The 12,499-nt window shown below is 40.6% G+C and overlaps 1 protein-coding gene across 13 annotated transcripts in view; it reads left to right on the forward strand.

Annotated features, from left to right (window-relative positions):
• Window positions 1–12,499, forward strand: part of LOC122774388 (plectin-like) — a 109,247-nt gene that overhangs the window by 56,103 nt on the left and 40,645 nt on the right. The window contains exon 1 of one of the 13 annotated variants that reach the window (XM_044033593.1): window positions 3,891–3,921. The exons of the other annotated variants lie outside the window; for them this stretch is intronic. Within the exon in view, the coding sequence (XP_043889528.1) occupies window positions 3,906–3,921 (16 nt within the window). The 5' untranslated portion in view covers window positions 3,891–3,905. Of the gene's footprint in view, window positions 1–3,890; window positions 3,922–12,499 lie in introns of those variants that run through there. 13 annotated transcript variants of the gene reach the window in all.

Genomic DNA, 12,499 nt, shown 5'->3' on the forward strand with positions numbered 1-12,499 from the left:
TATCTGGATTGAATTTGCAGCCTTCATTCCTTTCCTCAATCTGTGACTCTCATTTGAAAAATAAGCCCCTTTTTCACTTGGATTAAAGTGGTATGACTCACACATATATGCTACAATAACATATGCAAGTTAACAGATATGGACACAGCAGTGCCATCTAAAGACCACAGTGTTTGCTGACCCACTGCTGACATCTGCTGTCCATTTACCACCACTGGTGGTATCTGTTACATTGACACAATGCTCCAATGCAACAGTCGATCGGTGTGTTTGGATAAAACACAAAGAAATGCATTTCTCAGGTCGCACTGTAGACAAAAACTTTGATTTTGAAGCCTAGCATGAGGCAGGTTGTGCAAAGCGAGGAACAGTGTTTGTTACGACTGTGATTTACAAATATAGTGTTTTATTGCTGTTATTTCACAGAGTGTGGTATTCATGGCATGTTACATAATTAAATAGCTGTCAGCAGTCTTAGTTGAGAAGGACTTTTAAGCTGCTACACTTTCTGGTTTTCTGTTACTAATCAGTGACTTGGAACAAAGAAGGAAGGAAAGTATTTGAAAAACTGACTTGCACATGGATGTTGCTTTTGATCTCAGGGAAACACTTTGATATTTTGTGTGACTTTTTTTTTTCATTTTTTTTTGTTGAATGACAGATGCCAAAGACCTCGACATGGCTGAGAAGCTCTTTAAACACTGCCCACACATGGCACCAGGGTAAATTATACTAAAGCCCATCTCAGACATACCACTGAGGTCCTCCATGATTTGATCTCTGAAATCGTGCCTGTGCATTCTTGTGTGATTGGCTAAATGAACAGCTACAGGATTTGCTGCAGCTCTGTGCCTTTCATTATGGTGGCACATCATTTTGATGTCATGACTCACTCTGACCATTCTCAAGTCTGAGGGCTTGAATTATGAGTCTGACCTTTTTGAGTAGAGAAAGAAAAGAATGGGGAACAGAATCGATGTTCAGAAGTTATGATGTCTATCAATGGATTGTGTTGTGAGTTGACTGCTGAAGAATCTGCCGCTGCTTCTGCTGCCGTCCGCCAGTAATATTTTGCTCCAAGAAAACAACCTTGCATGTCCTTTCTTTTACTGCTCCCTCCACTTGTGAAATCACTTCTAGTTTTTCACTGTCATGTGTCAGACCTTAAGTATAAGCTGAGTCACAAACGCATCAAAGAAACATTTTCACATAAAGCACAGTATGACTGTGCTGTGCAGTTGTCATCTCCAAGAAAACAGTTCAAAACTTGGATTTGTTGCCTGTAGTCGGCGATGACACAGTGTAATGAGCAACCAAAGCAAAATCCTTTCCCATAATCCACTTGACTCTGATCTTCCAACAGATACATTTTAGTTGGCAGTTTAAATTGCCATGTTGGCGACTGCCGTGTTTGATATCAGATTTAATATCTGCCTGTTAAAATATAATTAGCAAACGCTGAACATCAATGTAACAGTCCAGACCCCATGTGACACATATGACGTCCAACAGTGAAATATTACTCAATGTGATTACTTTACTTACAGCATCCTTTATTTTTTTTTTCAGTTTATTTGAATTTGAAATAATGCTACTGTGATATTATTGACGAATAAGATACACATTTAACTTACGGTGAAGCTGTGAGTTACCTAGATGACTGTCAAGTGCAAAATAAGTAGTAAGCATTAATTAGAAAACAATTGTCAGTTAATTTATGTGCTTTCACGCCATAAACATGGCATGTAAATGAAGAAAATCACAACACTGTTACTGTAATAAATTAAATTCCATGCTGGCAACTGATCCACCAAATCAGGTTCAGCAGTTACCGCCCATAAAGCACAAACTAAGAAGAAACGGACACACCCACAGTGAGGCAGTGAAGAGTTTTCATTGGTCGTTATCCTTCGTGCCATTCCCTTTGTAGGGGAATTTTTAAAGTTATTCAAAGAATTCGAAGACTGTGAGCAGAAATGTGGTAGCATATGTTTTGGGAGTGTACAGCAGCGCTCTGAGCAGGAGGAAACAGACTAGAATTTAAATAAGTGTGAAGCAAAAAGTACATTAGCATAATAGCAGTTTTTGTTCTCACAGCGTCAAGCAGGTGCACAGCACATTTGCAAACCATTCTAAAGTCTGCAAATGATTCACTCAAGATTAAGAAAAATGCATAAATTCTTGAATGAAGATGGAAAAGAAACTCTATAATTGTCGACCAAACCCTGGGAACAGAGAGACTGATAACATGTGGAACACATTGAGAGTTTGGCCAAAATGGTAATGACATTAGTCATTTCCCAAGGCACACGTTTGGCTTTTATTGCAGGCGCTGAATTCAATCTTGTTTTGCGTAGTTTTTCATTATTATTTTAAACTTTCAAGCTTTCAATATTTGGTAGGGTGTATTTATCCTAATTTTAAAGTTAATTCAAGTCTTCAGTTTTCACCTTTTATTATGACATTTTCTCAAGAGAGACCTCACCACCTGCTAAATCAAGATTACTTTAAAAGACCAATGTTACGAAATGGAGCTTCTGCAGTATTTAGGAGTAGATTGTGCTCGTGGGAGTATTCCTCTGTGGACACAAGCTTTGAATACCTTTTGGGCTGTGTGTCCTGACATGAATGATGTGAGCATGAGGTGCCTGTTGAGTGGAAAGGGTCACGTAGGCAGGATGCACAAGGAAGTATTCCCTGCTGCATTCCTCTGTAAATCCTCCTTATGGTTTCTGCGTATAGCTGTCTTAATTTCACATATGATGTCCCTCCATAGGAGTCCATGTTTTGTGCTCTCCAGACACTGAGTGGAATGGCTTTTAGCATTACCGAGAAATGGAGCCAGTTGTCAGCATTACAGTTGATGAAGCCATGAGTATATATATATGTTCAAAGTTACTATATTTAGAGAATGTTGTGCATTGCCGTCATCCCTAAAGCAATAGGGGATGAGAAGTGGAAGCTGCGGTCATCAGTAATTTTGTATTTGGTGATGGACGTTTAGTTTGAGGCAATCAGATCTGAGTAAATACCCCATCAGTGTGGGTTCTCAGTTTTCAGATTAAATCACCTATTACTATTTATGTCTGCTTTATGCTTTCACCTGTACTTTTTCCATAATACCAATCAGCACATCCAGTTAAGCCCATCTTATTTGAAGTTAAGACATTGAGTAACCATCTCATTTTAGCTGGTGTCATATTGGAACCAGTACAATCAGATGACAACAGAATTAAAAAGATCTTGTAACCATTAAAAAACGATTACATGTAAGATGTTTAATTATCATGCTTCGTCTGGTGTAGCGAGGATGAGTCAGCTTTTCTGAGTGTGGCTCATTTTCTGTCCAAATGATGAAAATAGCAAGTGTAAATCATGTTGTAGCTCAGAGGATTCAGAAACAGGAGACCTGTTTTCTGACTGAGAGATGTGACATAATGCCACAGAATAAACCTACCAGCACCATCATCAAAGAGAGAGAGAAGGAGGGGGGGTCTGCTTGTGTTTGTGATGAGGGGATGTCTCTAAGGGACGAGTGCGGCCAAGTGGCCCACCAGAGCACTTCTATCAGTTTCTAACTGTGACCGTGTGTGATCATCTGGCTCTGGTGGATATTTATAACCTTTCAGCTCCTGCCCTCCCCAACACTTCTGGTGACCCACCCCCCACCCCCCCGGGCCCCTGAGCACCTCGCCCTTGCTTGTTGTCCCTCCTCCCTTTGCCAAGGGAGAGCTGGCTGACAGATCCAAGCAGCAGGCGCAGCCTGTCAAAATTCAACCCAGGGGAGAAACAAGGCAGTCCAGAGCAAACAAACGGGACCCTCTCCCGTCCTCCTCATTCCCCCTCTGTCCAGCTCTCTTCTCCTTCGCCCTCATCCTCACTTTCCTCCCTCTACCGTCTCTTAAATGAAGATCATACCTGGTAGGTCTACAGAGTGGGTTGCTGTGCTGTGATATGTCTGTCTGTCTGTCTGTCGATGTCTAACTGTGTTTGTCTGCCTGGCTCCCGGTCATGTTTTTTTGGCAAACCCACCGCGTGTGCTCCTGTCGCACTCCCAGTTGGGGAGCACACATACTCACACAAACACAACACCGACACGCACGTTCACGTTTAACCAACGGCCACTGCAACACAGATTGTGTTCCATATTTAACCCAGTCCACAATATGACCGACTTGAGTTATGAGTGCGGTTGGCTGTGTCCTCTATTTTCCTTTATTTGATGGCATGTGGATTGAAGTGGGTGAGGGCATTGGGGGAAATGTCATTTCCCTTTGACCCCCCTACCCCCCCTGTTGTCACCTTAAAGAGGTGTCTTTCCTGTCGGACATCTTACGACTGTCAACAAGTAGGGGCAACTTGTAAAGAGTGCGTTTTATTCAGAAAGTGTTTGTGTCATGGATAATCCGACCGCTATGAAAGCTGAAAAACTGTGTAATGTCATTGTGTCAAAATAAAAGCAAATTGTGGTTTGCATTACAGTTTTAGTTCTTGTGTCCTCAGCTTAGTAATTTTATTTGATACGATAAAAATGATATTCAATAGAGATTTTAAAGTCCTTACACTCACTAAAGGCCGAGTAAACAAATAAGAAACAGGCTGGACTGGTTATAAGAATATTAATGGCTGTCTCTGCTTTATTGGGCTTGGCTCATTTCTGTTATCCGCTAGGAATATACTTACTAAGCCCATCCTCACGCCAGATAGCATAAAGTCGCTATTTAAATGAGATGAAATGAGTCACAACGGGTCATCAGATAAGCAGAACAACACCTGTGGTGGGCGAGACTTGGGAATAGTAGTCAACCAGTGGTAACACCTTTATTTGGATATGTAAGTATTGATAGTATTATTAGGGTTCAAGCTCCAAGGTTGCAAGAACCCTATTGAAATGCAAAAGATTATTATTATTAGTATTATTATTATCCCTCGAAGTAAATTGCTTTTTTTCGGTCTTGTATTTTGGTATGTTAGAACAAAAGTTACAGTTGGGGCTACAAAGCATTGCAAAAGAGTCCTTATGCCTCTAACTCTAGACAGTATAGTACATACAGTATGTAGAGTACAGTCCGGCTTATAACAGTAAGGTCAGAAAACAGCTGAACAATCAGGAAAAGCTGACCAGAATAAGACTTTCAGTAATAGCCGTCGGGTGGGGAAAACAGCAGGAATTCCTGCTCGGGGAGTCCTTTTTTTAAAATGTCCCCGCTGCCATGCATGCCCCCGCACGCTCATGCCGTCCCACACCTCACCCTCAGAGAGAAGGCCCACCTGTCGCAGCGGCCCAGAGTCATCCCCTAATCTCCTCTACCTTATGTCTCTCACCGGCCTAACAAATGCCTGCAAGCCCCTCAGCACCAACTCTCCCCACCCTGGTGGTTTTGGGGCACTTAGTCTCTTTGATTATATTTTGGCACTTGCGAAAACACAAGAGGCAAGGTAAGTGAGCTGCACTTCAGGTTAGAAAAGCAAAGAGAGTAACACCTACCTACAATCATTAAGCAGTGGGATGTGTCTGCTGCTTATCTTCATCTGCCTGTCGAACAGGAATGTAACCAGCTGGCTTTTCATGTTTAATGTCTGTTTGTCTTGGGGCTTGTGTGTGTGTGTGTGTGTGTGTGTGTGTGTGTGTGTGCTAACTATACTAAACACTGACCTTAACAGTTCATATTACTTTCCCATAGCTTCAAATGTGTCATGTTTACCCTCAGCATTAGTCACGTTCGTGTGTAAATGTGGAAGCTGTCAGTTGTGGCCCTTCGCGATAGGTTGAAGAAGCCACCTGGCCTTCCAGTGTTGTTCGTGGGAAGGCTTTTGATTTGTCTCATGCTACAGCGATTGTGCAAAGATATTAACCAGCGCAGACTCCACCCAGCTGAGTGTTAATATTTTCCTATTGTTTGAGATGGATAACAACAATGGCTCTGTAAGGTCCCGCCCAAACTTAAAAGATGTTTTTGTAGGTGTGTGTGTGTGTAGGCGTGCGTGTTTTTGCTGCAGGGTGACCCAGTGTCTCTTCTCATCTTACAACTTGTGCTAACACACTTTGTAAGATTAATAGTACCACGACACTGACCTAGTACAAATGCCAGGTCTGAGGCAAAGCTTGGCTCTGAACCAGCTGCAGGCCATTTTAAACAACAGATGCCCAAATACAATAGATATGAATACACGTGCGTGTTCAATGACTTCATCCTGGATTTACTCTGAAGAAATAATACGTCGGTACGCTACACAAAGAAATCCCTGCAGACCGTGCCCTCTAATACGGCAGATAAACTGTAAGCTGTCTGATCCTGTGATGTTTTGTCATAAACACTGGAGGTTCTTAGTCCCTCACTTTGTGATTTAAGCCTCACGCGCTCTCCAGCATATTTGCATATGTGGATGAATTGCCAGGAAATGTGCAAATCTTGGTGACGCTACCGTCTCTGCGGTGCATTCAGGGTTCACTGTAATTGTTATCACGAGTTGAATTTCAACTTTACATAATCTAATCTAGAACCAGCACTAAGCATGACAAAACATATTCTCATTCATGTGTAAAGATTTCCTCAAGATAATCCTCTAACGAAAGCAAAATCTTGGATACCTCAGATATTTGTAAAGACAAAAAGATGAGCCCTGGTTCACAGTAGGAACAATCATTAGTTTTCATACATCGAGAGATTATATTTTGAAATGTTATCCTAAGATTAAAATGTAACCTTTTTTAATACACATTAACTTGACACAGATATGAATGTCCTGCATGCTCCCATAATTTATTTAAATGCTTCAGACTTAAATGCAGCTGCTGCCCCTGCTTATGTGCTCTTCATGGGGATTTCTGGTCTTAACTGTTCCCCTCGTCCACTGGCGTCATTTCTGCCCGATGACAGCTCACAGTTCGTTCACTTGCTCCTCAACTTGACCTGTCACTTATTGCAAGCGCTGAGACCACGGGGATTTTATCTATGTCGGAACACTGTAGGCATAGATTAAGTGTCATGTGTGCGGCACATGCTGAGGTGGTAACATGGATTTCAACATTCTCTCCAAACCGAACCCAGATTATGAGGAAATGGGGCGTGGCCTGGTCAGATACTGTGTAGCAAGGTGTTCATGTTTACTGCTAAATGTTCTCGTCCTCTCTTTTGTGAGCCACCTGTTTATAGGAAGTTAAATTCTTTTTTTAGGAATAATTGGTCAGTAAAGAATTTTACAACTGTTGTTCTCAGACACCGTGCTCAAAACAGGTGTCTCTGATTTACAGGAGCTAAGAATTTGCCGTGTCATTTTTTCCAATGTCTGCTGGGATTGGCCCCACGACCCTCATGTGGAGGATAAAGTGATAGAAAATGAATGAATGAATGAATGGATGGATTTCTTTTACAATACTGTTAAAGTTTTGTATAGTATATGAAAAGTGGACAAATTCTTCTGGTATCTGGTAAAAAAATGTATGGAATAGCCACAAGGGGGCGACTCTGCTGGTTGCAAAAAAGAAGTCAGTTGTATGGAAGTTTGTGGAAGAATGAGCCGATTTCTCACTTGATTTGCGATGTCATAAAATATTTTCCAGAGAATTTATGGTCTTAATCACTCACACTTAATGGTCTTCAATAGAACATGATGTAAATTTAGTAAATTATGATCCCATTTAGAGGAACATACATTGAAGGCAAAGCACATATGTGTGAACACCAGTGTGATGGCCAGCTTGTATCATCCAATAGGTGCCTGGTTGCAACATGGTTCATATTCATGACTGGTTACCACTTGAGAGTTGATGCAAACTCTCTGTGGAGATGCTTGTTGGCCTGTGTGGGCTACTGTGGTTTGGTTCTGACTGTGGCTTTGGCCAGGTTTGTGGAAAGGCCAGTGTTCTTCCTGGAAACAGCCACAATCAGAATTCCACTCCAGAGCTTCCCCTTACTGTACACCATTATATGAGTGTGTGTGTGTGTATTTGTTTCCATTAGCCTAAATTGCCAGTGCCACTGCTGAACCAGTAGGCATGAGTCATAACATAAACAGTGCACTTCTGTCTCAGAGGCTCAGTGAAACCCATCAAGGCTTTTGGATCCAGTTCTGCTGTTACAATAGCGACTAACAAAAATCCACATGGAACACACGTAGGCTTTTCCTTTAGTGCTGAAGTTAATGTACATTCATGTCCCCCTGGGATGTGAAATATCCATCCATTTTCTTCTCAGCACTCCATATGTTCCATATAGTCCATATAGTAAACAGTGACATCAGCAGTTTACCTAAAGTTGCCAGTGTCGGCATCAGTTTATGACTAAGGCCTTTGTATGCAGCTCATGTGAAATTAAAAACATATGGCTATAAGGTTTACATGTCACTCCTTTTTTCTCATTTTACTTGTCACTGTTTATTTGAGTTGAGCTTCTTTCCTCAGAGGTAATGGAGAAAGAAATATGCTTTGCTACGACAGTAATAAAGCTGGTGGAAGTAGCCGTTGGCTCAGGAAAAACACTGGAAACATAGAAGCAGTCTGGCCTAACTGAAAGAACATTTGTTGTGTGGATGGAGTTTAAGATAACTGGATTGATCAATATCTACTGTATGCCTGTGTTGGGTTATCTGTTGGTATAAACTTTTACAATTATGTGAATTTGTTACTGGTTTGTTTTGGATCTTCAGGAGCGTAGATAAAGGCAACTGGACTTTGTTCGTGTTTTGTTGAAGACATTTCACGAGTAAGGCTTCTTCATTTCTGGGATCATCAACAAAAATGTCGTTGGATAAAAATCAGATGAATGAAAAAAATGCGGCTCTGTGAGTGTTTACGGCCACGTGAGACATCAGAGAGCTTCCTATGTCAGGGGTCAGAGTGCTGTAAAAAGAGATCACGGCATATATAGGTCACTTTCCCTTTTAAATGTGACCTGAAGGAACAGCTCAGCTGTGCCCTGTCTTAAATCATTGTGCCCTGAAGTTGACAGGTGACGGTAGGTGTGGGTGGGTGTGGGTGAATGTGGGTGGGTGGGTGGTTGTCTGTCAGCTGAAATGTACTCCTTCCTTTGAACAGACATGAAACCATTCATCTCTGACCTCTAAAATGAATACTCTAAATTTGCGAAAACTAGCGTCTGTGTCTGTCACACCTGCCTCCTTAATACTAATACACTTCCTCAGGACACATGTCCAAGCACCGATGACATGTGTCCACGTAAGGAGAATGGAATGAATGAGTGTGTGAATTTGTGAATCCAAAAACAGTGCGTTATCAGCAAAGTGGATCTAGTAACATGATACTGCCATTAATGAATGAAAGAACAAAGACTGTGATGAATGATGATATGCAAATGAAGTGGGATTACCGTTTTTTTTTTAACCTTGTTTTTCGTCCTTGACTGGAGGGGCAGGGAAAACTGTCCGGCTTTCAGCTTCCAAAAAGTGGTTCCTGTTTCTTTTTTTAAGTCTCCTTATACCAGCTGACACCGTGTGTCCGGAGCTCAGGGCCACCAGTGGATCTTATAGTCCGAACTGTCATGGCTTCATTGCGGAAATACAAGACAGGGAATTATCTGCATGGAATGAGGTCTTACGAAGAAAGGTTGAAAAATCTGCACAGTAAGATGTGTTGTGCAGGTGAGTGGACGTCGCTGACATGTGGAGTGGGTGGAGACAAGGCCGTGGTGTTTTCAGCATGGTCAAAGCACATGGTTGTCACTACTGAGTCGTGAAAGGCTGAACATGAGTTTTAGATTGAACATTGACTTTCTTTCTTTCTTGTTTAGTTTGTTTTGGAACATTTTGAAATGTAAAGAACTGAGTAGCTATTTGCCTCCAGCTCCTGCTGCAGCAATGAAATCTACAGTAAAATAAGTCATTAAATATCTCACGCAATGCATATGTTACGACCATCCTCAACTACCTTGACACACCTGCATTATGATAAAAGGAAGCGCTGCATTGGAAGTGTGCCTGAAGCTACTACCGTGTCAAATCAAATAAAAGCACTAGATTTACTAGAGGTCACAATTGATAGATGATTGTTTGTGGGTCACTGTAAAAAAAGTCAAATCTTATAATGTTGTCCTGCTGAATTAAATCGGTAAATGTAGTAGATAATAATAATAATTAATTCTATGTATCTATACTACCACAATGATAGTGTGAGACTTTATATTAGTAATGTGTCTGGAAATCAATGCCTCACATATAATCATCTGCTGAGTTTACAACGTCTCTAATGTAATTCATCACAGCAACCTGTAATTTCTTTTTTTGTTTCATAATTAAACTACAAAAGCGTCTTCAGCTTGCCTATGCAACTAACTACTGAAAAAAACACATTTAATAACATAATAATATGTTACCACAGAACCTCTTATGAAATAAGTGGATTAACATCTTACGTGTCTATATAATATATAATATGATGATTAAACTTACTACTTAATACAAACTGACTACATTTTATGAATGGTTCTCTCTTTGAAGAAGATATTCCATATGCAAAGATTTTCTTTAGTGACTGTAGTATTAAATATCTTTCCTAAATTTTAATATGTCATGAGGATGTTTTATCTCCCCAGTTAAATCCCTTTATTAGATCATTTCAAAAGATCACTTTCACTGTCTTGTTTTAAGACTCTGGTTTTCTTTTTGTAACACAGCGCCTCAGTTGCAAAGTCCACATGGCATGCAGTCAGGCATGATTGTATTCTTTCCCCATCTAGTGGCCAAGCTGTGTAATTGCTCTGCCTTCAGTTAAAGTTAAAGTTGCAGTGGAGTGAAGTGGGTGGAGGATGGTGTTTTCCGTTCTACGTCATGTCATTCAGTCTGTGGAGAATCCTTCTTCTTTGTGTCTAAAAATACGTCTGTGAGTAAGAGTCAGCCACAGCTACCACTGAAGCACATGGTGTTGTCTTTTTTATACTCGTTGTCATAGAAACGTCCCTCATGTTCCCCTTTTTTTCCACATTTTCATGGCTGTTTGGAAACTGCCAAGGCTCAGATATGGAAACACCACATGCAATAGTAACTGATTGATAGATCACCAGGGAAACGGGGAAACCTATTCTGTACACACTGTGATTCAGACTTAGTCATAAAGATGACTTTTTTATATTTAAACTTCTCTGAATTAAAGAAAATATAAGTTTGGATCGTTGCTAGGACAAAACTTAAAGGCATAGTACAACGATAGGGATAGGATCAATTTTAACTGATGAAATAAGCAGTGGATTGCAGTTTAACTGGTAGTTACAGCCTTAATTTTAAATAATTGTCAGCTATTTTTCTTTTTTCTCTAATTTTCTCTGGTTGTTTTGCAGATTCTTGTAGCATAAACTTATATACTTGTATAATGATATATTTCATAGTGTAAACACAGTTTTCAATCTCTCTAATTACTTATTAACAAAAATAATAATTTGAGTATAGATGGGCTTTTTCCTTATTTGTTTTAGTACACATCCAAAAAGAGATGAATAACACTGGGCAAGGAGTAGTAGACAGCAGAGCAATGAGCAATGAAGAAAAAGAAGAGTGAGTTGAATTCACTGTGAAATGGGAAAAGTTGTTGGTTGTAACCAGACTTAGTCTTGGCAGAGTTAGATTTATAGCTTTGAAACAGCCATTTTCCATATGATAATTAAAAACCCTGATCCAATCACAGTCCTGTTCTTGACCTACACTTTATATTTAGAAAACCACTGAGAAAAACAACTTCAAGAAAACATCCTAATAACTTTGCCTTTTTAATTACACACTCACTTTACAGTTGGCTGCATGCAAGTGTTTCTCTGCACTGAACTCTTTTTTGAGTCATCTTACTTGTTTCCCTGCTGTCGCCTGCAGAGGGAGCCACATTCTCTTTTAAATATCCACCGCTGTGTCAGTTCAACTTCCTCCTTTATTTCCACACACCAGCGTGTCACATTAGACACATCAGCAAATTAAACATGAACAATCCTCAGATGTGGGATTTTCCACAGACACTCTTGCCACTCAGCACTGAGCTTTATTTAAAACTCAGCTGCCGTGGCTCGTTGAGTCGGAGTTAAATTGGGTTTTCAGCTTCATCGTCAGATCTAATTTTGATGTCTACAGCTACAGTGGACTGTGGGGCTGCAGATGAGTGAGGTCTGAAACTGTGCAGTGCAGAAATCCAATCCTGTCTGTGCTATGATTCACCTACCTTACCTTGCCTCTCCTTATTCTTCTCCTCCTCCTGTCTCTCCTCCTCCTCCTCCTCTTCATTGAGGTGGTAATCTTGGGTGTGTTTAGAACTGCTCCTAGTTTTTATCAGCATTCCTTTGCCTTTGAGCTGCGATGGCCAGTTATTGCAATAAACCCCATTGATTGAGGAAAAACCAGGCGGCGGTGGAGTAGTGATGATAAAAAGGAGTGGAAAAAGAGGAAATAGAGGAGAGGAAACCTAATCTGGACGAGAAAAGCTTTTTTCATCGACAGTATGGTTTGAACCCTCCGTGCGGTTGATCACATTAAAAACCATGCTCACACATTGTTAGAATTCCAT

This window comes from Solea senegalensis, linkage group LG9 (genome assembly GCF_019176455.1).
Source record: "Solea senegalensis isolate Sse05_10M linkage group LG9, IFAPA_SoseM_1, whole genome shotgun sequence".
Lineage (NCBI taxonomy): Eukaryota > Metazoa > Chordata > Actinopteri > Pleuronectiformes > Soleidae > Solea > Solea senegalensis.